The 22,853-nt window shown below is 35.4% G+C and overlaps 4 protein-coding genes across 7 annotated transcripts in view; 1 reads left to right on the forward strand and 3 right to left on the reverse strand.

Annotated features, from left to right (window-relative positions):
* On the forward strand, window positions 1-21,667 carry rangrf (RAN guanine nucleotide release factor). 4 transcript variants are annotated; one of them, XM_079605815.1, is made up of 7 exons: window positions 56-103; window positions 343-421; window positions 1,952-2,068; window positions 6,580-6,742; window positions 9,736-9,830; window positions 10,022-10,129; window positions 21,625-21,667. In XM_079605815.1, the coding sequence occupies exons 2-7, from the start codon at window positions 357-359 to the stop codon at window positions 21,650-21,652; spliced, it is 576 nt and encodes a 191-aa protein (XP_079461941.1). In that variant the 5' UTR covers window positions 56-103; window positions 343-356; the 3' UTR covers window positions 21,653-21,667. The 4 variants fall into 4 exon arrangements, with proteins under 4 accessions (XP_079461943.1, XP_079461944.1, XP_079461941.1 ...); XM_079605816.1 differs by lacking the exon at window positions 21,625-21,667 and adding an exon at window positions 14,235-14,277; XM_079605817.1 differs by lacking the exon at window positions 21,625-21,667 and having other exon boundaries at window positions 1-103; window positions 10,022-10,161.
* On the reverse strand, window positions 13,898-17,512 carry slc25a35 (solute carrier family 25 member 35). Its single transcript, XM_079605812.1, has 5 exons — window positions 16,852-17,512; window positions 16,279-16,344; window positions 15,885-16,037; window positions 14,250-14,384; window positions 13,898-14,069 (listed from the first exon to the last, which is right to left on the reverse strand). Exons 1-5 carry the CDS (start codon window positions 17,221-17,223, stop codon window positions 13,899-13,901), a joined length of 897 nt encoding a protein of 298 aa, XP_079461938.1. The 5' UTR covers window positions 17,224-17,512; the 3' UTR covers window position 13,898.
* tmem141 (transmembrane protein 141) lies at window positions 18,547-21,046 on the reverse strand. Its single transcript, XM_079605819.1, has 5 exons — window positions 20,863-21,046; window positions 20,356-20,422; window positions 19,825-19,908; window positions 19,573-19,680; window positions 18,547-18,734 (listed from the first exon to the last, which is right to left on the reverse strand). The coding sequence occupies exons 1-5, from the start codon at window positions 20,914-20,916 to the stop codon at window positions 18,661-18,663; spliced, it is 387 nt and encodes a 128-aa protein (XP_079461945.1). The 5' UTR covers window positions 20,917-21,046; the 3' UTR covers window positions 18,547-18,660.
* Window positions 21,163-22,853, reverse strand: part of LOC306994873 (uncharacterized protein) — a 22,555-nt gene continuing 20,864 nt past the window's right edge. The window contains exons 11-16 of the mRNA XM_079605811.1: window positions 22,344-22,520; window positions 22,154-22,214; window positions 21,919-22,072; window positions 21,761-21,838; window positions 21,581-21,671; window positions 21,163-21,281 (exon numbers count right to left, since the gene is read on the reverse strand). Coding sequence (XP_079461937.1) covers window positions 21,203-21,281; window positions 21,581-21,671; window positions 21,761-21,838; window positions 21,919-22,072; window positions 22,154-22,214; window positions 22,344-22,520 — 640 coding nt within the window. The 3' untranslated portion in view covers window positions 21,163-21,202. The remainder of the gene's footprint in view (window positions 21,282-21,580; window positions 21,672-21,760; window positions 21,839-21,918; window positions 22,073-22,153; window positions 22,215-22,343; window positions 22,521-22,853) is intronic.

The following is a 22,853-nucleotide window of genomic DNA, read 5'->3' on the forward strand; positions in this document are numbered from 1 at the left end:
ACTTCAAGTTGATAATGTGTTATACACCACTAGAGGGCAAGCTTGATCTCAAATCACATCACATCCGGTACCAGCTGAAGGAGGCGGGAAGTCATATTGGCTGGTCAGTCGTGAGTCTGTTGTATTTATTTGAAAGTATTTATATGGCCTAAGTTTATTAAGTTGACGTCATATTTCTATATAGCTTTGTGATGAAATGATGTGTTCAATTAAAATGTTGACGTTGTGTTGTGGGTTTTGAAGATGTCTTTTTATTGACAGCACATTGATAATCCTACAGTAAGTTATAGTTTTCTTTTATATATTGTCGTATGTTGTACATAAATGGCTTTATCATTGCAGTGGCGAGCACAGCTATGGCTCGGACTCTGTTTGGCGGTGCTTTATCAGCTGTTATTCCCCTAAATGCCAAGGATATTAGGTAATTATATAAAACAGCATGTTTCAGGGACGTAGAAATCTATGTAACGTTAAGTTAACTAGTGTATTTCCAAAGTCAACGTAACGTTAACACATGTCACAGAACGTCAATTCGATATTAAAAATTTTCTCGATTGCTAACACACTGATTCAGTTGGCACACTTGCTAAGCCATTCATTCATTTCTCAAAACAAAAGCCATTTCTCTAAACGTTTAACAAATGTCTCCTGTTTTCACACACATTTTAATATTCTGAATGATTTGTGCAAAGCTGTAACGTTACACAAAAATGCCCTCATTTTACACAGTTTTAACCATGTTCTCATTTATAAAACACATAATATAATTAACTCAAGCATCACAATGTAAACTCACAAATAGCACACATTTATCCATGAGTAAACATTATTAATCACCTGTGCTCCTATTTATATAATCCTGAGATTCTGATTAGTGTGCCCACAGGTTTGCTAACTTCATTTTTAATCATGTATAATGTGCTTTTGCAACCTAACACTGGGGTGAGAGAGAGAGCTGAAAGAATCATCTGCAGGGTCTTTACTACAGTAAAAGTATAGTATACACAGTAACAGTACTTTAGATGAGGGAACTTTCACTATTCTATATTCAGTAAAATGTAGCACACGTACACCCTCAAACTCATGATTGCCAAATTTATTTTTTTAGCCAATTTGTTTGAATTAGAGGAAGAACAAGAAACTGCTATAGTACTGTAATGAAATTTGACCGAAGGTGCAGAGGATGCTGAAAGTATATTTTTATTTACTCTACTATTCTGTAATTGACACGACAGTATACTGTATTGTTGAATACAGAGTATATATTTACTTTTTTGGTATTTTAACTTTTCTTTCCTTTAAAATTATTTTACAGTTGACAGCATGTGTAATGAAAATGAACTTCTAAAGCTCATTGTTTTATTTTACTGTATCTCCACTCTTTCATTTGCATTTTATGCTGTATTAGACATTGAGCTGTAAAATAATTCCCAAGAAGAGGTTTTTGTTGCAGTAATATGAATCAATCTCACTAGTGTTCACTGGACAGGAAGATAGTCTGTGTATTTGTTAGGTTTTGAATGTCATCTGAGGCCAAATTTTGATTCTGGCAATAGAGAATATGTTTTTGACTTAAACATTTGATTTTGATGCGACAGTTTGAGATGTGTACATTACAAGTTGGTGTGTAGTTCTGAGCTTGTGTTTATAGTTGTGAGAAAATGGTAAATTGTTTCATGATTGTGTTTTAGCAATTGAGAAAAACTGTAATACGTCAGTTGCTTTGCAACTGCAAACAGCCCACAGATGAGTAGTATTAAATTAACTATATTAATTGGTGAAAAAACCTGGTTGTTTGTGATCATTCATATAAAAAAAGTCTGATTATTATCACATTAGCCGCCATCTTTTTACAACCACTCGTGGGTTTGCATGTTGTGAATTTAATTAAGCTTGAGTTTACCTAATTTGTATAGTAAAAACCCATCATTCTCTGTCCTACTGTCTGCAGTGAACTGAGGCAGATCCCTGATAATCAAGAAGTGTTCGCTCACTCTCAGACAGATCAGAGTATCATCATTGAACTGCTGGAGTACCAAAGCCAAGTGCAGGATGCTGAAGCAGCCAGGTAACATGTACAAGCTTGGATATAAAACACATAGGACCCTGGTGTTATAGAAAACCCAAGGGCCCCTTTCTTAGTAGACTTATCTTGGTTCCACAATGTTTTCCACCAAATAAATCTTTTTCTTTCTTTCTTTTTTTTAATCAAATCAAAATGGCTGCAACACTGTCTACACTGTAGACTCCTTAAAGGCATTAAAGTAAGCGTTCCAAATTAATTTGTTGTCTGTTGTCGGTAGCTCAAGTGCGCAGATCGAGTGTGTCAGAAACAGAACGTAGTATCCGTACTAACTGACGGTGACCTGGTGGGTTCAATGTGCTTTTGATGAGCCGTTCGCGTCCATTGTGGACAGAGTGTGACCAGTCAGTTTACACCAATGCTACTTGAGTACGGTGTATCATTTCCATAGCAACGACTATTTACTTTAGCGTCAGCTTACTGTAGCGCAACTGCTGCACTTCCAGGGATAGCCAAACAGACTTTTAATCACTCTTAAAGCTAGATCTGATCAAGTGGTATTCACCAGGGGCCTCATTTATAAAACTGTGCGTAGGATCCTTACTAAAAGTGTACGTGCGCCCAAAAGCCAAAAATGGCGTGCGCAAAAAAATATTCAGACTTATAAAACCGTGCGTACGCCAGAACCTGCGCACAATTCACTTTATAAATCCCACTCAGCGGAAGATTGTGCGCACATGCGTCTCCTCCCCGAAATAACCATATATGGAGCTTACAACGCCTAGTTTTACTATGCATATCCTCATCTGCATATCATTTGCATATGATTATTCATCCACGTGATAACATGTTTAACGGTACAAGACATTAGAAAATATGAAATACGGATATGCCGTCCCATTACGTTAATACAAATCATTTAGTAGCCTATGCTTGCCGTGTTTTTTTTGAATAAATAAATCTAATAGTGTAAGTTTTTCTCAATCTTTTCCACTGGCCAAATAGTATTTTTAATTGATTTATATTTTTAATGGAAACAGATAGACCTTGTTGTGCATTATATTTGCACAATATGCTATTATCATGACAAGCAATTATCTCTGTAGTTAAAACATTAAAACACAGCATGCCAAAGGAAAAGTGTGCAAAAGCATTTTTATTTATAGGATATTTATAGGCTATTTATTGAATATTTATATATTTTTTAACTTTTCAGTAAATGTCATACAGTGTTTAAATCTATTAATGAGAGTGGCATATTTAATCTAAATGTTTGTATCAGAAGTATTATTTTATTTAAACTGTTATTGTGAACATGCACTGTAGCCTATTTATGATTAGGACTCAAAATGAAGATTTCAGTTTTACTTCATCTGCTGTTAGAAATGCGTCAGTTTCACCAAACGGCCCAACGCGCTCGCTGGCGCGGACATTTAAGGTGTGGATATTTGCTTCAAGTGATAGGCTTGGTGAGTGAAATTATATTTGTATTATCATTTCTGTATATGTATAATTTTATTTCGATTTTCTGTCTAAAAGTGACCAAAAAGACATTTAACTCCAGCTCACCATCGGTGTCGCCAAACTGCTCCGTCTCCAAAACGTTCGTACGCATGGGTCAGAGTTTGCGTGCAGGTGCGCACATTTTCCCGTCAAGTTTGTTTTTATAAATCACAACTTATGCGTCGGAAGTGGCGTACGCCTCTTTCAGGGCCTGTTTTGTGTGTATGCAACGGTTATAAATGAGGCCCCAGATGTTGTATAGATCATACAAGCTTGTCTCATGCTTTTTTGCTTAAAGGTGAAGACCCAACTCTATGCATGTTTTGTAAGATTCCCCTCTCTGATAAACATATTTTATTGGACTGTCTGTCCTGGGTTTAATACAAGTAGAATGGTTATTTAATAAGTTATTTCACTTAAGGACTTATTTAGTAAGATTATGCCTGAAAAGTTTTGGGATTTTTTTTATCATGTTATTTAAAAATATATATAATACGACTTGTGTTTATGTGCTTTGTTTTATTGTATTTATATGATATTTGTATTTTTGAACTTGAATTTTGCCATAAAAATAGCCTTAGATGCTGACATGGCATTAAATAAAACAATCTACTGTATCTATCCAGGGATAGCAACTAGCATTGAGCGTCTAGCATTCAGTCACAGTGGCCTGGTTTCACAGGGTCAGGATTAGGCTTTAGTTGAATAAGGACATTTAAATAGCTTTCTTTTAAACGTGCCTTAGAAGAAGAAAAAAATATTTCTGGTGTCCACTTTGAGACAAAACAATAGCATTAGCCTACATATTTTAAGTTAATACAGCTCAAATGTGCATTTTTGTCTGGGACTTGGCTTGACTTGTCTGTGAAACCTGGGTTAAATATCACAGTGTTTTTATATATATATCACAGTGTTTTATTAATATAGTGTATATTCATGGCCTTTCTGCTCCTTAGAAAAAAACAAATATTTCATTATTTCATTCTTTAAATAAAAAAATACAGTAAAATAGAAATATTCAACAAACTGCTTTCTATTTTAATATATTTGAAAATGTTTTTTTTTTTTTTTCTTGTGAAACTGCATTACTCCAGTCTTCAATGTCACAAGATCTTTCAGATCTCATTCTAATATGCTGATTTTGTGCTCAAGAAAATGTTCTTATTAATATTACCGGTAATAGCTAAAATGGTTGAAATGTGTGGATGTTTTTTATCAGGATTTTTTGATGAACAGAAAGATTCAAATAGAAATATGAAATGATAGGCTAAATAGAAATAATTTGAAGTTATTTAAAATGGAAGTGAAGTTATAAACTCTTTTAACCCTTTAACTGTCACTGTCCCGTATACGGGACACCTACGTTTACCTCACTATATTACAATTAAATCCTAAATTAATCATGACAAACTATATATTGTTGGAAAAGTCTAAGACTCCTTAATAGATATTTCAGCACTGTTTTTTGTTACAAATTATGCAGGAACAGTAATAGATGAATTTATGACAAGAGCGCACCTCAAAAAAATCTACATCATAACAGGAGTTCTGACCTTTGTCACAAAAAAGTCGACGCACACACTTTTAGTCATTAAAATGTTGGTTTTCATGCTAAAATTTCATAAGAAAGCATATAATCTAGTATTTGTCAATAAAAAAATTATAAAATAATATTATCTTCTAAAAATTATAATATATATATATTATCCTCTAAAATATGATATTATCTTTTTTATCGCCTTTTTTTATTACATTACATATTTTAGTAGTTATCATAAATTAGGTATCATTTGAAAGCTTACGATCTCAGAATTCATCCTGTGAAAACTGTTTTGAAATTGGACATTGTGTTACCATAGAAACATTACTCTAAATTATTGTATCAGGCTCCTCCCCTTTTGGGCATCATTATGTTTCATAATTTATGATCAAAATATTTTCTAATCTTGACAAAACACATATTGTCAGAAAGGTCTGAGTCTCAATGTTCCATATTTTGTGACAGAAGTGATATTTGGACAGAAATTGATACATTTATTATGGCAGAATGCATACAGTTAAATTCAATGGAATTTAATGACACCCGGAGGCTACTTTTGGTAATACGCCTAAACAAAATCTCATGGGAACTTCAATTTTTATGATATCAACTTCAAATTTGGAACACACCTTGGTTAGATTTTTGGCTTTGATTTTATAGTAATTTTATAGTAAAAACTATTTTGTAAAATATATATTTTATATAAAAGAAAAATATTAAATAAATTATATTGGATTTAATGTAAATTTAAACTTCCATAACTTTTTTATACTTTAATTTTTTGAAGTGCTTTCACATCAGCAATAATCTGTAATTTTTTCCCTTTAAAACAAGACCAAACTTAGGTCTATACTCCAAAGCATTCTTGAATTACAACCATTTTAGCTTGAATAGTGCATTTTAATGTCCATTCTCAAAAAGGGGAGTGACAGCTAAAGGGTTAAAAGTTTTTATTGCACATTTTGCACATTTACCATCCAACACAGGGAGCATTCCTATGTCATAAGGCACACCCCACTTACTTCCAAAAAAGCAAGATTTAAAATGGAAATGGAATTCATGAACTTGGACTCATGAATTAAAGATCAGGACACCACTAAAATGGTCAATATTTTGACGTAGAGGAGCATGTTTTCCATCTTTCTACATAGTTTTTTTTTTTTTATTCTCACAAAGGTGGTTTTACATTTCTTCCATTTACATGTGTGAATATGATATTTTCCCCACCAACATTAGTCAAGTCACCTTTATTTATATAGTGCTTTTTACGATACAGATTGTTTCAAAGCAGCTTTACAGTGATAATAGGAAAATAAATGCTACAAAGAAAAATGTTTTAGCTGTACAGCAGCTCTAGAAGTAAGTCACTTGTTCTCATTCACTGATAATTGCGTGGATTCCGTATTTTTACACACAGGAGAACTTCTCACGAATAACCTCCACCTAATTCATTATTTAATTATTTCATAATGAATATAGATAAAAATAATTTCTCTGGTCTGTATTGTGACAGGTATCACTTTGAGGACGTGGCTGCCAGTAATAAGGCGGTAGAGAATGGCGCCTGGGAGGTCAGAGGGCTGGAGCAGCTCTCCCAATCAGAGCTGTCAATTCAGGAATGCAGCTCTGCCTGGCTGCTGTCAGGAGCTCAGCTGGTCTCTAAATTCAATGAGGAGGTACATCTGTGATCCTTTTTACAATTCCTATTACTAACTTGTATTTCTAGTGGAAGTGTTATTGTGTCCCAGTCAGGCGACACTAAATGTGACCCGATCTGGCGAAATGAGTCGGAAGTCGCAACGTTCCATTTTAAGATACGGGCCGATAATATGAAAAAACTATAAAAAATAAAAAAAATTTTTTTTTTGCTAATTTCAAAGAAAAGACATTCAAAAATAATCTTCCAAAGTTTCGTGGTCCAGATAATTGAGCAAATGTATTTAAATGACTATTAAACTTGACAAAGTTTTACTAAATTCGTTGGAAATGAACATTGCTTTTCTCAAATCCTCTCGTCACCTCTGAGCATTTCCCGGGGATCCCCTGAAACGTCACTATCTCTGCTCTCCAAATGGTGTTACACGTTGTATTGAGCCAATCAAAAAGTTTAGAAATGTACACAAACGCTGATCATTTGTCAATGGGAAGCCCCGCGGCACGCGATTGGTCCAGCCATCCTCCTGTCAGACTCGCAGCGGTCTGTGTAAACCCAATATTTAACTGTTGGTATCTCCGTTATTAATTTGTTACACTGTTATTGTCAACTAGCCTACACACACACACACACACACACACACACACACACACACACACACATACATACACACACACACACGCGCGCGCGCGCACACACACACACACACACACGCACAAACGCACACACACACACACGCACAAACACACACACACACACACACACACACACACACACACACACACACACACACACACACTTTCTCTCTCTAGCTAAAATGTAGCACTTCTGTTCAATCTTTCTGATTTTTGTAAATCTTTGTAAAAGTGCCTTTTAAAATATTTATTCAAATAAATACTTTACAATAATTTGATCTTCAGCCTGGTTTACTGTAATAGCATTTATATATATTAATATCTTTGGTCAAATTAAGCTGTAAAAAAAAGTTTATCCCTTTAAATGCAATGGATTTTGAAAGATATCTACAAAAATACGGGCAAAAAACTTTAAAAGCTATTTTCTCAGGTTTCCAGTTGGAAAAAGAGGGCAGACGACCATAATTCAAATGTGTATATCTTTAAAACCATTCAAGGTATGACTTTGACTAGGATATCATTTGAAAGCGTATGATCTCCTCTTTCCATTGATATCAAAATCTCAATTTTGAAATTTGGGTCACTGTGACTCATTTTGCTGGATCAGGTCACAAATGACCACAATTATTTTGCAAAAATAATTCGATTCGCCTAATTATACTATGCCCTAAAAATGGGTACTGTTTTTGGGAAGAAAAAGTACATACTTTTGAGTGTGTAGCAGAAAAGCTTTGGGACATACTACTTCCAGTACTGTGGGAAGTAGAGGTGCTGTGGGTGACGCAGCATCCCTTGGAGTGGAGCCCCCGAAAAAGTGTGTGGGGGGGAGTATAAGTCGCATCAGTCAAAAAATGCGTCATGAAGAGGAAAAAAACATATATAAGTCGCACTGGACTATAAGTCGCATTTATTTAGAAATGTATTTCACAAAATCCAAGACCAAGAACAGACATTTAATCTGGAAAGGCACGTTATTCAGCTCCACGTCCGGCATGTTAATGTAACACAGGGTTTCCCGCAGCACTTTGGAACTAAGCAACACACGCCTGCCGCCTTAGATACGTCGTCAACAAAAAGTATATGAGCGATATCCACCGTGTTACTCTGTCCTGTTTAGAGCTTAGATTCTCTGCCCGAGCCCGATATTTCCCACCGCTATACTCGGGCCGGACCCGTGATCTAGACGTGGAATTGATCAGTTAAACTTAAGAACTTATAGGCTACACGATGATGCATTTAGCCTACCAACTATTTAGCCCCAGGAAATCAATTAATAGCGTAAATATCACCTCTTTATGGAAGAGTTTGTTTTTGGAAGATACATTAAAAATGCAGTTAGCTTCTGTGTACAGACCTACAATGCATGGCATAAAATGTGGTTAATAGTGGATAATTTGACGCGCTTCCGTGTCAAAGTGTCTGTTATCAGCGGCTTCTGTTCCTTTGTGCCCAGACATTTTAGAAATCCCGACCGGCTGATGTTTTACGGCCATGTCCGGAATAAAGAGTAGGCCTGTAGTATGTATGGTAAACCTATATAGCTACATGCAGTTAGGATGATATTAAAGGACATTAACCGTGATAGAGATGGGCAATATTGGCAAAATCTTATAAGTAATTTATTTCTTGCATGACCTGTAAAGTCACGTCCACAAACCTCTTGCGTATTGTTTGGTCACACACCACAAGATGTCACTGTGGCCTCAAAGCTTCAGCAGTGCCACTCTGAGCTCGATTGCTATGTCTGAGGTAAAACATGCCCCTGTGGAAATTGCAGTAATTTGCAAGAGACAACTTCTCACTTTGAGCACACAAGTATTTGTGTCGTTTTTTTTCGAAGGTAAACAAAACAACAGATCAATGGCGCTGACCAGCGTCCCACGTCATCACGCCTTCCGAACATTTAAAGGGACCGCGATCCATGAACAGTTATGTAGAAACACAGTGTAAAGAACTACACTTAATAACAAAGGTGAATTATGTCTGTCACATTCACTACACCCCCCTCATTAGCATACAGAGCAATACATGTATAAATCAATAAATAGATGCATAAATAAATGTAGACATAAATACATACATAAATAAATGTGAAAATAAATAAATGCATAAATAAATAAATGTGGAAAAAATATAATTATACATAAAATAAGGAAATAAATATATAAGCATATTTATTTGTTTATTCATTTATTTATTATTTTTTTATTTCTGCAGGTTTAGTCCTCCATACAGATCATAGTATGCGAATTGGGACGCAGCTTAGGGTTCTGAGAAACCTTAGTTAAGCAACTGTATGACTGCTAACACTATACTGACTGTAATTTTTTTTATGTTAAAATTTGTGCCTTTTATCAGCTTGAATTAATTTTTTTCACAGGCCAAGAACACTGTGAACATTCACCTGTGCTTGTTCCGCTTGCCACAGTACACTACTGACATCTTAGTGACATTCAACGATCCTGTTTGCATCAAGTGAGTTAGTTAAACACATAGAGGTTAAAGTCCCTCCACTCTTAAATTTTCCCCATACACTGGAGGATTACCTACATATCTTAAATTAAAAATGATTATTAATCATTTATTCACATGGTGTTTATAGATGAAATATAGTCAGGATCTTAATACGAATATCATGAGGTTTGGTTTCAAATCTTCTGTCTCAGTCCCCTCAGCAGCAGTGCCGTTGGAAATGTGGCAGCTACACCGTGGACACTACAGGACTTCCAGGGTGTTCTGCAGTCCTTCTGTCTACTTGACCCTGGAGTGTTTGGGTAGATTCTTCATGCATATGTTTAATCACAAGAAAGTGATTACTTTTTTTCCCAGAAGATTTTAATATTATGCATTTACAATGACTGAACGAGTTAAAAAAACTTATGAAATATTTTCCTTGTAATGCAAGGTTTAGCATTTGTCTAATTTATAGATGGTGTTCAAATAAATTGAGAATCTTGAATTATTAAAAAGTAAAAATAAGTGAAATTCTTAATAGTGCTTCTGAATCCTTCTCAAGTTGAAAACCAGCATTTATTACTCAATGCAAATTTATGCTGATTCATTCAGCAGCATTTCCTTGGACTTTTCTTAATATTATCAAAGGTTTGCAGTCATCTTTGTCTTTTGTATGCTGATTCAAACATCTCTATTACTTGACCACAAAACTAATGTTTAACAACTTTACTGGAAGTGTGTTGAAACTCATGTTTTTCCTTAACTCTGAAATGTAAGACACTTCCACACATTCATCAACTTAACTCGGGTTTTTCCTTAACTTTGAAATGTTAGACACTTCCACACATTCATCAACTTTCTTATCATTGTGAAAGAGTGAAAACACACTTGAGACAATGATCCTTTTTTTCTTTTGACCAAAAATGTCACAGACCATGTGATATTTATTTTAAAGAAAAATAGCACATCAAAACCTTTCACAAAAAAGTTAGGTTTTAAATTATAAACCAATAGGTATAGTGAATCAAATTAAAAACAGCATGTTTTGTGGCTTAAGTGTAACATCTTCATAAATCCATTTAAAATGACCATGGGACCAGATGATTAACCATAAAAAAGAGGTTTAGCATTATTTCCATGCTGATATGATATCGCTTTGATTAATAATGACATACAGACATTTTTAAGTGTGAATTAAATGTGAAAACATGTTTTGTGTATTATCAGTGGTGTATTCCATACTTAAAAGACAAGGACATGTTGCAGTGCTATTGTCATGTAAATAGAAAATAGAATAATCATTCTTTTAAAAAATAATTTATTTTCAAATGATATACTGTCATATGTTACAGACCAAATATGTACCTACTACCTATATATTAAAAAGTCTCTTAAGTAATTTAATGCAGATAATTAGTTACATTAGTTTCTCTAAAGCATCATACACAGGTTCATACACTTTCAGTAGAGCACAATTAAGGCAAATGGTGACCATTATTCTGTGTCCCAGTGAATAGTGTCTAATTGTCCTAATATTCTAGGACATTTAAAGGCATCACCAAACAAGACAAAAAGAGTTTCTGATGTTAAGTTTTAAGTTAACTAATCATTCAGTCAACACCCTTGGAACATGTCACCGAATCAGGATTCAGGAAATGAATTAGCATAATTAAAATGCACACAAAACTTACAGTAACTTTGATTCAACCAGTGAGTGAAGATATATTATGTTTTCATTAAATCTTTTGCAAAACTTTGCTGGAGTGATATATAAAATGTTCCATCCTTCTAACTGTAAAAAAAAGTTGCTGCCTTAAATTAAAGGGCCCCTATTATGGATTTTTGAAAATGACCTTTCATGTAGTGTGTAACATAGCTCTAAGTGAATGAAAACATCCTGCAAAGTTTTAAATCTGAAAGTGCACCGTATATAAAGTTATTGTCTTAAAAGTAAGAGTCGACTCGGAGTCAATGAAATGAATTGTTTTTCCAACGAGTCATAAGCTGTTTTGTCGGGACGTCAATACTTGCGATAAAGGTTCGGGTTGAATAACTAGTAACGTTTGCTCTTCTAGTGTTTCATCATCGGACTCGCGCTCGCATTGATATGGTCAAATCGACGTCATTGTTTGTTACTGTGTTTAGTTTACGGTGTAGGAAGCCTCAGGACATGCAGAGCTGTCGTTGTCATAGATATTATATAGAGACTAGATGCCCTATTGGCCGCTGGGCACTGAGAAATACGGCCGCCATCTTAAACCGGTCGTACTCCTACTTTCGTTGCGTTGCAGCAGTTAGATTCCAGAGCATTGTGGAGCATTTTCCTGTTCTAATCGGCGGACCATCGCAAATAGGGCCCAGGATTACTTTTCACAAGTACATTTTAACATTACCGTACTATTGGTTGTATTTTGTGAATAGAATATTACCAGATAATTGAGAAGGAGCAAGGATCTTTGATATTACTGTACTGAAATCGTAGCCCGCTAACGTTAGCTAGGCTATGTTTACTGCACCAGCCGGTGTTCACCCGGCATGGAGAGGTGGTGTAAAGTAATAATTACAATAGCTTCTCGGTTATCAGATACAAGCATTCAACGGCCATGTAGTATGAATATATATAAATATAGGTTATTTGTGTTTGCGCACGTGATATCAGGAAGCAATGTAATAACGTTACCTCTGTGTAATACACACATGACTGCGATGCGCAAATCGAGTGTGTGTGTGTGTGTGTGTGAGAGAGAGAAAGTGTGTGTGTCACAAATCATTATTGTTTCTTCAACTTATTAAAATATCTTACTTTACTGCAACTATCTGTTTCTGCTTCTTTATCATATGTATAGTGTGTGATTTATAAAATACCTTATATCCTATCACATATTTTGATTTTGGACGTCTGGTCACTTTATATCTTATATCAGAATAATATATTATTGTTAAGCCTACTATGAATATTAAAATACGCCAAACCTTGTGTCCTGTATCATAGCTACATGAATGACCATTGCAGAAAAAACCCCAGCGTGAAATTCAGTGAGGTATGATTAATTAAATGCGCTGACAGCTCATTGCACCTGCCATACAGATTACACTAACTAAGTGGAGCAGGTGACCGGTCTAAGATGGCGGCCCCACGGCTCGGCCGCGCTAGTAGGCAGTAGCGGTTGATAGGGTGTCTATCTATATGATGTCTATGGTCGTTGTTATGGCAATGGGAGTTTTTGTTTTCAACGCGTGCTGTACGTGGTAAACCAATCACAACAGACTGAGCTGTCAGGCCAATCAGAGCAGAGTAGCTCGCGGAAAGGAGGGATTTAGAGAGATTGATTCATTTAACTAGTCATTTGAGAATCATTGAAAATGTGGTGAAGGGTGATGTGCAAATGTATTATTATGAGACAATGAAACAGTTTTTTTTAAAGACTCCAAAACAACATTAGGAAACTTTAAAATATCATAATAGGGGCCTTTTAAGTAAGTTAATTTCAAATTACTGTACATTAAACTGACTTTAAAAAATTAGTTGAAATTAATAACTTATTAAAAATTATGAAAATTGCTTAACTTAATTTGATGAGTTAAAGCAATCTAAAAACTTATGTTGTCATAACTTATTAATCATATAATTTTTTATAGTGTACATACAGTACACCTAAAGGAGCTATATGGTTAATTCCAGTCCTGGCTTCTTGGTCAATGCAGCCTTCCAGCTGTGCTATTCCACCATATAGTAATGGCTCAAGTTTAGCACATCACTGTGCAGCTCCTCCCATAGTGCATCATTTTTGTTGCATAGCAACATTGTTATATCAGAAAGTACTTCCAGTAGAAGGTTGCCAGTTGAAGATTAATGCTTAATAAAATGTTTTAATAAAAGAAAAATCTTAATATTTTTATGTAGTAACTGCTTTATAAAAGCAATAAGGCACTTGAGGCCATGCTGCATTGAAAGTATAGTCACTCTGCTGTGCGTTGTATGACTATGTTCAAAATATAGCAAGGGCCTTTCATACCTTAGTGCTTGATTGCTTCTTTAATCAGGGAAACATCAGTTGATATTTTTCTGATTCAGGCAATAGCAAAATGCTAGCTGTGGCTATGGTACAAAGTGCGCAGCTCATTCCACAAAAACAGAGAAATTATGGTATGAGGTCCGAGTCGGAAGTAGGAGGCTCCGAGACCTTTATACAAACCAGTCATTCCTTCCTTCTTCAATGTCTTAGAGAAACAGTCCATGAAACCTCTGTACAATACACCCTGCATGATAAAAGTACAGAGAGTGAGATAAAGGCCTTCTATTACCAGTTTTAGCACTTTGTAAGTGAAACTGGATATATGCAAGTGTGTAAATGAAACCAAGGACACAATTTGAAAATAATTACAGTAAACGTTTGTAAACAAATTTCTGTATGTTCTTGACAGTTGTCAAGAGATCACCTTGCCAAGATGATCCACAGGCTGGTTGTAGAGTCGAGTGCTGACTACATCAAAAGGAGTCATAGCTAATACAACTACTACACTGCTGATCATACCAGCACTCAGAGCTATTAACCAGCTGCCCTCAGAGAACACCTACAAATACAGAAAGAAAAAGAAACTGATTACTAACAAAACAGAGAGGGCTTTCACATTTCAACTGTATTGGGAGTGTTTTCCTCAACAGTTAATGGTTTTAATTGGAATAGGTAATGGTTAATCAAAAATGACAGTTGTCATCAACTACGGAAATTCCCTGCCCTCCACACTTGCCTTTCCATGTAAGTAAACATCACAAACTCTTCTGTGAACTGGTGGTGTCAACAGAACTGAACTTGTAGCATCATTTCATATATCTTGGGAAGTTTGTAGATCTATAACACCATTGGAATTGTTTTGCCAATTCACCCTCAGAAAACCCAACAATGCATGTATGTATGCCTATTACAGTAAAATATATCAGCTTCTCATGACTTTTGAGTAGAATTACATTACCATTTTATCATTTGTTGGTCTTTTTTTATGTATTTATATCATGTTATTGTGCTGCATTAAGCAATATATTTGGCCATTTCCTAGTTGTTGGCTGGGATTACCAGTTTCATATTTAATTTCCTACGCTTTATAAATGACTTCCAAACTGAAACAGAAAACACCCTTTTGTTCACCAATCTGGACAACATGACTAGTTGTAACATTAAGTAACTCTCAAATAACTTCCACAATTAAATTATATCCATGGCAAAGCCTAAAGCCCTAAATACAATATCCATGGCAAAGCCTAAAGCCCTAAATACAAGATGTTTACTTTAAACATGTCTTTCAGGACACAACTGTCCTTCCTTTGTTGACATATTTCCTTTTGAAACAAGAAGTTAGTCATTCAATTTTGGCTATAAACATACAATGTTTATTATGTAAAGAGAATATGCCAGCACACCGTAGTAGTTGCTGTACAACACCATTGGTTCCTACAACATTTCTAGTAATGGGGCGGGGGATCCTCATTGTAGAGAGCATTGTATTGGACGACATCAAATCTAACATACACTAATGACTACAACATTTTGTATTTATTTAATGGGGTCCTTACAAGCGAACTGGAAATCTCTACCAAGAGAATGTTTAGAAATTTTCAGAATTAATTAAGAGTTGACTGCCCAGAAAAAAAAAAGCAGATTTACTAAAACATTGGCCCCCCCTGTCCTTCTCTACAAGGAAACATTATGATTGAGTTGGACTGCTAGGGCTACTTTACACAGTGTTTGGGGAACTGACAACCATATTTATTAAAAGTGTCCAGTTGCATAAACAGCCATTATGTCAAGACTGTGTCTTAAAAACTAGTATGACCAACAAGCAGCTAGTTAGGGAAAATCAATCTTACTGTTTTTGTGTAACTGACTTTTGTTTTTATGTTTTTATGTAACTGACTTTTGATGACTAACTTGTAAGACTAGGCTTGGCGGTTTATGCAACCGGATCCTGGTGTTACTATCTACAGTTTAAAGGAGCCACTTCAATACTGTTTGTAAAAACAGGTCTAGCCTCTCTTCTCACTGTGAATAACTCCCAGTTGAAGTGAAATATGCTTACCTGTAGGTCAGTGATCAGCTCCTTAGAGGCAGAGAATGTAGAGAGCTGAGCAGCTGACCCCACACTGACCCTTGGGACCGCTGCGCTTGCTCCCCTCCACAAACCAAGAATTCCATACTGTTTGTGGATGGCCAATAATGCATGCATCATTCCCTGACAGAAATAATGGTAAAGATACAAAAAAAAAGATATGACAAAGAGAAAATGGTTATGGTTTTAGATTCAAGCTGGTTCATATTACCACTGATGCAAACAAAACTGCCAAATGCAATGTGATTTAACATTACAAAAAATCTCTACAAGATCAAAGTTCTCACATGACATTTTTTTTTTTTTTTTTTTTTAAATATGTTATCGTTGATGTTACTGTGAGGTGAGGTCACCATTAACTTACCCTGTGCTTATACTGGTGTCCAACTGCAATAGAGGTAGTGGATTGACTTTGCAGATGTGTTTTTACCTGAAATAAATACAAATAGAGAGTAGGTTTCAACTGCTGAAAAACTAAAGATACTTGGTGCTTTTTTTCCCATCTTGGAGCACCATCTACTTTCAGTGTTTGGAAACCAAAAGCATGGAAAACATTGATTCCTCATTATATAAATGATTTATTTATAACATGTATTTATAACATAAATGTATTATTATTATTGTTGCGTGTTATGATAATCATAATTTAATACTTTATTATCTGTGTAATAATTAGTTCATTCATTATCCTATAATAGGCTGCATCTCATCTAATCAGAATACAGGCTCGAAAAACTATCCGTTTCGTTCTCACCACTGATGCAGTCTGTCTCTTTGCGTGTTATGTAGTTGTCTAGTTTTAACACTTTTAGTAGGCTACTGCTGCGCGCCTGCACCCAGTGATTCCACTCTTATGTTCATCAGAATATGTCGTCAGTAAACACGTGCTTAATCCGTCGTTTACTAGACAGAAACGCAGACCGTTATCGTTACTCACCAGGTAAATAGGGCTGCCCATTACAGCGCCCACCACACCGGCGATAGCCCCGCACACTGTGCTTTTTGCAGCGCTGACCCTTCCGTCCGTGTGAATGTAGCCCAAGGACTCGATGATGGCGAAGGACCCCAGCCGGACCCCATTCATAAAAAACTGATAAACCAACCCGGGGACCAAACCTTTCTGAAGACCAGCCAGTCCGTCTATTTTGCCTATCGTGTAAAAGGCGTGAAATACATTCCTATAATACACCTGGTAGGTTCCTCGGGTTTTAAGCTCTCCTTGCAATTGCATTCGAGTTTTGACAACCTCCAGCGGGTTTGTAAAAAAACAAGCGCCACATGCAGCGACGCCGCCGAGAACGAAATCCATGTTGCAATCGCGTAATGCCCGGAAACCGGTGATGGACAGGCTGTTTAGTTTGACTTTAAACAAGAAACAGGCCTACTTTTTTTAGCAGCCCTCTGAATAAAAGAACATAAAAATAAAGTAGCCTACTTGTTAGGATAACTGACAAATAATTTTACAATGCCATTTTTAAGAAGGAGAAGTAATATCTTCTATAGGAGCCGTAGTATCTTCTATAACCCTCCTCCCAGTCATGCGATGCGCGCGGACATTTTGCTGAGTATGAATGTCATATTGCACCGGATTGCACTCGCCAGCGTCCGTCTATCATCCCAACACGGCCTTTTAGCCAATCAAAACAAAGACAATTGGCCCCATCCTTTGTTGCATGTCCTGTGATTGGACGGTTGTAAATTACATCAAGTGACAACTTCAGGCGGTTGATGCGCACTCCAACTGTGTCATTACACAAAAGCCCCCTCTGTAAAGAATATTCTGTAACACTTTATTTAATGTTCTTGTTACATATACTTACTAAAGTAATAACAGCAAATTATGCATAGTTACAAGCAACTAACCCTAAACCAAAATCTTAACAAATCTAACCCTATGTTAATATTAATCAGTACTTAATTTGTGCAATTACACTGTAACACATTAAATTAACTCATTTATTAATATTTAGTATATGAAGAGTAGACTAATGTAGATGTAAATAGAATAAATTTGTGTTAAAACTAGTAAAAAAAAAAAAAACATTTTCCATTAAAAAGTACAGTGCATAACTAACAGTAACACTTACTAATGTTACCAACTTATAAATTAAAAATGTACAAAATAAAAGGTAAAGTAGGACAAAGCCACATTAATACTATAATGCTCCATATTACTTAAATTATAGACCCTTTCAACTGAGAACCTTTCAAGCTCTGTCCTTTTGTTCCTCTGCCCTTCTCATCTTTCTAAGTCTTTTTCAAAAATTTGCCAGTTTACTCTCAGAATAAAAGCTCCTCTGTGTACTTAAAATGGCACAAACCCACCATGATGCGGTCCATTTGAAATACGGAATTGTTTCTTTACATAATGGACCAAAAATGTGCCTCTGTCTTTTGTATCTCAAAGGACTTTGTACAGGATGACAGATCCTTCCCTGATGGACTGATTCAAATCTTTTAAATGAAAACTGGCTAACTAAAACCAAATGTTTTATTTCAGCTTCACCATGCTAGATGGCTATATACACTCCTTTCATAGAACATTTGATTGTGTTAACCAGGAGAAGAAAAGCAAAACAATCCTAAATATAAATTATTTCTTGACACGCACACACACACACACACAGAGAGAGAGAGAATAATATTTTATTATCTTTACATCAACGTTAGTCTAATATTTCATATGTATTAAACATTAATAATGAACATTCGTATATCTATTATGCAAACAAACAATTATTTTAGCTTATTCCAGCACATCCCCATATCTTGTGACTTTGGGATCTTCTACAGGTGTTGCAGGAGTTTGTGGTTCTTCCACTAAGTGAATAATAAAGAAAAAATGGTCAGATTCCTCCATCATGAAGTGCAAAAGTAGCCACAAAATGTGCATTACAATGTAGTCAGCCAGTCATTATCATAAAATAAACACTGACAGTGTGCTAAATAGCCTGATAAGAAGCAGAAGGATTGTGGGATTGTTTCACCCTGAAAAGTATATTTTGTCTTATTTTTTACTTAACTTACATGGGTATCTTAAATAAAACGGTTCCGCAAAGGGAGGGAGGGAGGTTGTAGCGATGACACAAAATAACCTTTTGGGGTTCTCCACAGAACTTAGTTTTTAAAAGAACCATTCTTTTCTTATTGTTAAGAACATTTTAATAATCTTAAGAACCTTTTTCCACTGTGTCTGAATGTTTTGCTCAGTGGAAAAGTTCCATGGATGTGGAACGTTCTTCATAAACCATTTATGCCAATTAAGGAACTTTTATTTTTAATAGTGTACTAAATTAAAAAGACATGAAATACTGTCTTGACAAAAAAAAAATCTACAAATTATTTTGATAAATAAATGGATTATCATAAAAGAAAAATAATCCAGAACAAGCAAAAAAAAAACGACCAAGCAAAAATAATGTATATACAATTATTTATCTGCAATTCAATTTTCAACTTTTTATATAGCTTACATATATAGCCACAATATAATATGTCTTCCTTTGTCTCTTGTCGATTAAAAGTAACGTTTGCTTCTGTATTAAATGTGTTGTTTATATTAAAATTAGTTTTCAGACGCAAGATGGCGCCAAATAACTATTGTAACATGCGTTGGTATAAAAGAGAGAGAAGACAGATACAAACAACAAATGCTTACTAGGAGAGTTTCTGTCAGGAACACTTCCTGTCTCAAGATATAACCACAAGTCTGAGCACTTCATGGTTTCCCAGCGAGTCACTGTATAGCTGAATACTGAGGAGGGAACTGTAAAGACCAAAGGAAAAAAATAGCTAACATGACAAACATTATTTTCTTTATAACATTTTAAATTAAGCCTGTATCCTGTTTATGAAAAAAAAAAGAGAATTTTTTTTTGCATGATCCTCAAAAAAAAGGCATCAGACTTACCAATAGATGCTAGAAGGTTCCACTGAAGGGGATATGGGATTCTTGTCTGAAGTACTCGCTGTGCAAAAAATAAACCCACTGTGCCTGGTTGAGGAAAGTTACATTTTCACCCAAAGCCAAAGGATTAAAAAAACAAACAGTTTGTAAATAAAATAAAATATAGATTTTTTTCACAGCTCCAGGCCATAGCCTAATGGGGTTGTCAAAGCAGGTATGTTTTATAAAAGTAACTTTGTCTTAAATGTTTCTCCTGAAAGTCCTCATGAAAAATAAAAACAGTATAGTAGGCTATGATACACTGTTGAGATTTTTATGAATATCTAGAGAAGACGTAAGATTACAAGGGTGTTTTTTCTAAGTAGAAAAATCTGATACACGATGAAAATGATGTAAAGATAGAGAAAAATCTAAATTTGATCTCACTGCGTGTAAACGAAAGAGATACTGAAAAGAGCTATATCTTATCATTTACTTTCACAAACACTAAATTGTTCAGACATAACCACTTCTTAATGTGAATATAACACTAACCCAGTATGAAGCTTGCTGTGCCTTTCATAAAGGCGTAAGACTGACAGGCGGCGTACTGCTGCAAACCCTGAGGACAGTGAAATATAATCACCATAGAATTATTAAAATGGAAGCATACTGTAGGGAAGACTGGGGCTAGTTGTCACAGTGGATATTCATCAATTTAGTCTTACGCCCAGTAGCATACATTTGTGATCTCTGTCAGTAGTTTTAAATTACAGTTTCAGGCATCTCATTTAAACAATCTTAAATTAGCTTCGTTTTAGACAGCCAGGAGCCCTTTCTGTGTGGATGAGTTTGTATGAATCTTTCCTGATCAATAATTTCTTTCTTTTCATTGCGTCTATACATAACGTAATGGATGAGAGATATTCACGTGAGTAAAATGTGTGACAGCTAGCCCCGCACTACTCTATGAATAGGGAAAATATCATAGTCAGGCTGCAGGCTAGCCTATGTTATTCCATTAAACTCAAACATAATGTTACAAATATAAAACACACGCACCGGGTGCTTTGCAGCAATCGCATCATCAACTTTAGTGAGACCAAGGTTGACCATCGCGCTACAATTATGGACTGTAACCTCCAACGTGGTGTGACCATAGAGGGCTTATTCAACTGCACTTTGTTGTTGTTGTTGTGTAATTTCCGCATGTGCAGCGAAGAAAATGTGAAAGGAGTAACAGATACAGATTCTCTCACAGTGACCTCTTATGGACTGGAGACGTTAATGCATTTGACACACGAACACATTGATAAAGGGACCAATAAAATAATCACAAACATTTGTTTTATTTAGTACTAAGGAAACATATGAACTGTCAGAGGTAGCCTACTCCATTTGTTTATATGAGTTTGGTTTGTGATGGTACTTGGTATCGTCTCCCTCTTTGCTGACTTTGGACCTTCAAAACTGTTTTAATCCTGAAAAATAAATACATAAATGTACTATGTAATCAATGTATTTATTTAATTTTATTCTACAAAATATACAAAAACATGTTAATCTGTAAGAATATTCAGCTAGCTGAGCAAACAAAACAATAACTAAAGCTCTCACGATGACAGTAATGTACTGTATTAATAATTCAGATCTAACTAGATCTCATTAGATTCTTAGAGGATTCTCATTGTCCATAGGATTGGTTTCGTATTATTTAGACATTCTCTCAGAAATCCTGTACACAACCTTATGGAAAAATTTTTTACTAAACAATTCATACCTGTCCCTTTGTGATCTGTTTTGATGTTGTTTTGTCCATTCCAGATTAGACCAACTAAACGAAACGGGCTGAAGCAGTCTCACATCCTCTGCTGGATTAAAAAGGAAATTATTAAAATGAAGTGATGATTTAGTGGTTATATATTAAGTCTGAGAAAAAGTGTCAAGACGACAAACTCACAGATTTTTTTGCTGATGCATGGTAATTTATCTCTGTCAATTGGAACTTCTCTGTCTGAGCTCCACCGCATCAGTCTGGCTGTAGGATTTTTAGATATAGTAACACTTTTGAATGATGCTTATCTGCTTTTATTCTCCTATCTTTTTATGAAACTGTACCTGGGCTGATCTTGGCCCTGACGTGTGCGAAGTCCTCTGGAATGGATGACAAGCTCTGCTTCCGGAATATGTACTCAGAATGTTCTCCGTTAGGAGCCGTGAGACGGTCAGTGGAGCTCTCAGGAAACACAACAGCTGGACCCTGTCTGCCACTCTTCAACAGAGTATTTAAACCACACAAACCATTTTTGTATTAACATTACAAGGCAAGAAAGGTTACTATCTATAACAATACCTTAGATGTGTGACTGGAAGATTGGATTGCCTTTGCACTATGTATCTGAACTGATGATTGCCTTTCAAACACAACCAAGAAAAGGAAATAAAGGGAAACAATTATTAAACCATTTCAATGTTTACACAATCTGCCATGAGAATTGCAACTGATACATCATCAAAAATCATTACAATAGATGCTTATCAACCTTTGTCTGTCTTTTCTAAGGTCAATGGCTCTGTGCTGGACCAAAGTGGGGTTGACTTTAGACTTTAGTGTAGCTGGTGAATTTGTGTCATTCTTTTTGACCTCACGTATCACTTGGATACTTGGAGAAGAAGAGGAGTATTTTGAGGCAGTCTGATGGCTAGGAGAAAGCATATACCTGAAGAAAATGGCACATACAAAACACTTAGAATTGCAATTCTATAATACAACAAATGTCAACATTTTGACACAATTTGTTACACTAATATTCCATTAATTGTAGAAAAATAATTAACTATCTTATTAAGAGTAGACCACCCCCAAATATTTTAATTCCATCATCATTAATTCACCCTTTATGTCATTCCAAATCTGTATGGCTTACTGTCTTCTGTGGAACATGAAAGAAGATATTTTGTTATTTAAGTTTCAGTTGTTTCAGTTTCCATTGACTTCCATGTGGAAGTATGGAGGGGGGGGGGGGGGGGGTGCAGAAGAAATAAATGCATAG

Source organism: Phoxinus phoxinus (assembly GCF_949152265.1).
Source record: "Phoxinus phoxinus genome assembly, chromosome: 3".
NCBI classification, from domain to species: domain Eukaryota; kingdom Metazoa; phylum Chordata; class Actinopteri; order Cypriniformes; family Leuciscidae; genus Phoxinus; species Phoxinus phoxinus.

Excerpts from the sequence above, each read along its gene's own strand:
- rangrf (XM_079605815.1), top strand. The coding sequence starts at position 357 with ATGGCTCGGACTCTGTTTGGCGGTGCTTTATCAGCTGTTATTCCCCTA. Across the intron at positions 422-1,951 it reads CTAAATGCCAAGGATATTAG|TGAACTGAGGCAGATCCCTG; the intron begins GTAATTATATAA and ends TACTGTCTGCAG. Across the intron at positions 9,831-10,021 it reads AACGATCCTGTTTGCATCAA|TCCCCTCAGCAGCAGTGCCG; the intron begins GTGAGTTAGTTA and ends CTTCTGTCTCAG.
- slc25a35 (XM_079605812.1), bottom strand. The coding sequence starts at position 17,223 with ATGGATTTCGTTCTCGGCGGCGTCGCTGCATGTGGCGCTTGTTTTTTT. Across the intron at positions 16,038-16,278 it reads GACACCAGTATAAGCACAGG|GGAATGATGCATGCATTATT; the intron begins GTAAGTTAATGG and ends TATTTCTGTCAG. Across the intron at positions 14,070-14,249 it reads CTGTGGATCATCTTGGCAAG|GGTGTATTGTACAGAGGTTT; the intron begins GTGATCTCTTGA and ends TTTATCATGCAG.
- tmem141 (XM_079605819.1), bottom strand. The coding sequence starts at position 20,916 with ATGGTCAACCTTGGTCTCACTAAAGTTGATGATGCGATTGCTGCAAAG. Across the intron at positions 19,681-19,824 it reads GAACCTTCTAGCATCTATTG|TTCCCTCCTCAGTATTCAGC; the intron begins GTAAGTCTGATG and ends TGGTCTTTACAG. Across the intron at positions 18,735-19,572 it reads TCCTGACAGAAACTCTCCTA|TGGAAGAACCACAAACTCCT; the intron begins GTAAGCATTTGT and ends TTATTCACTTAG.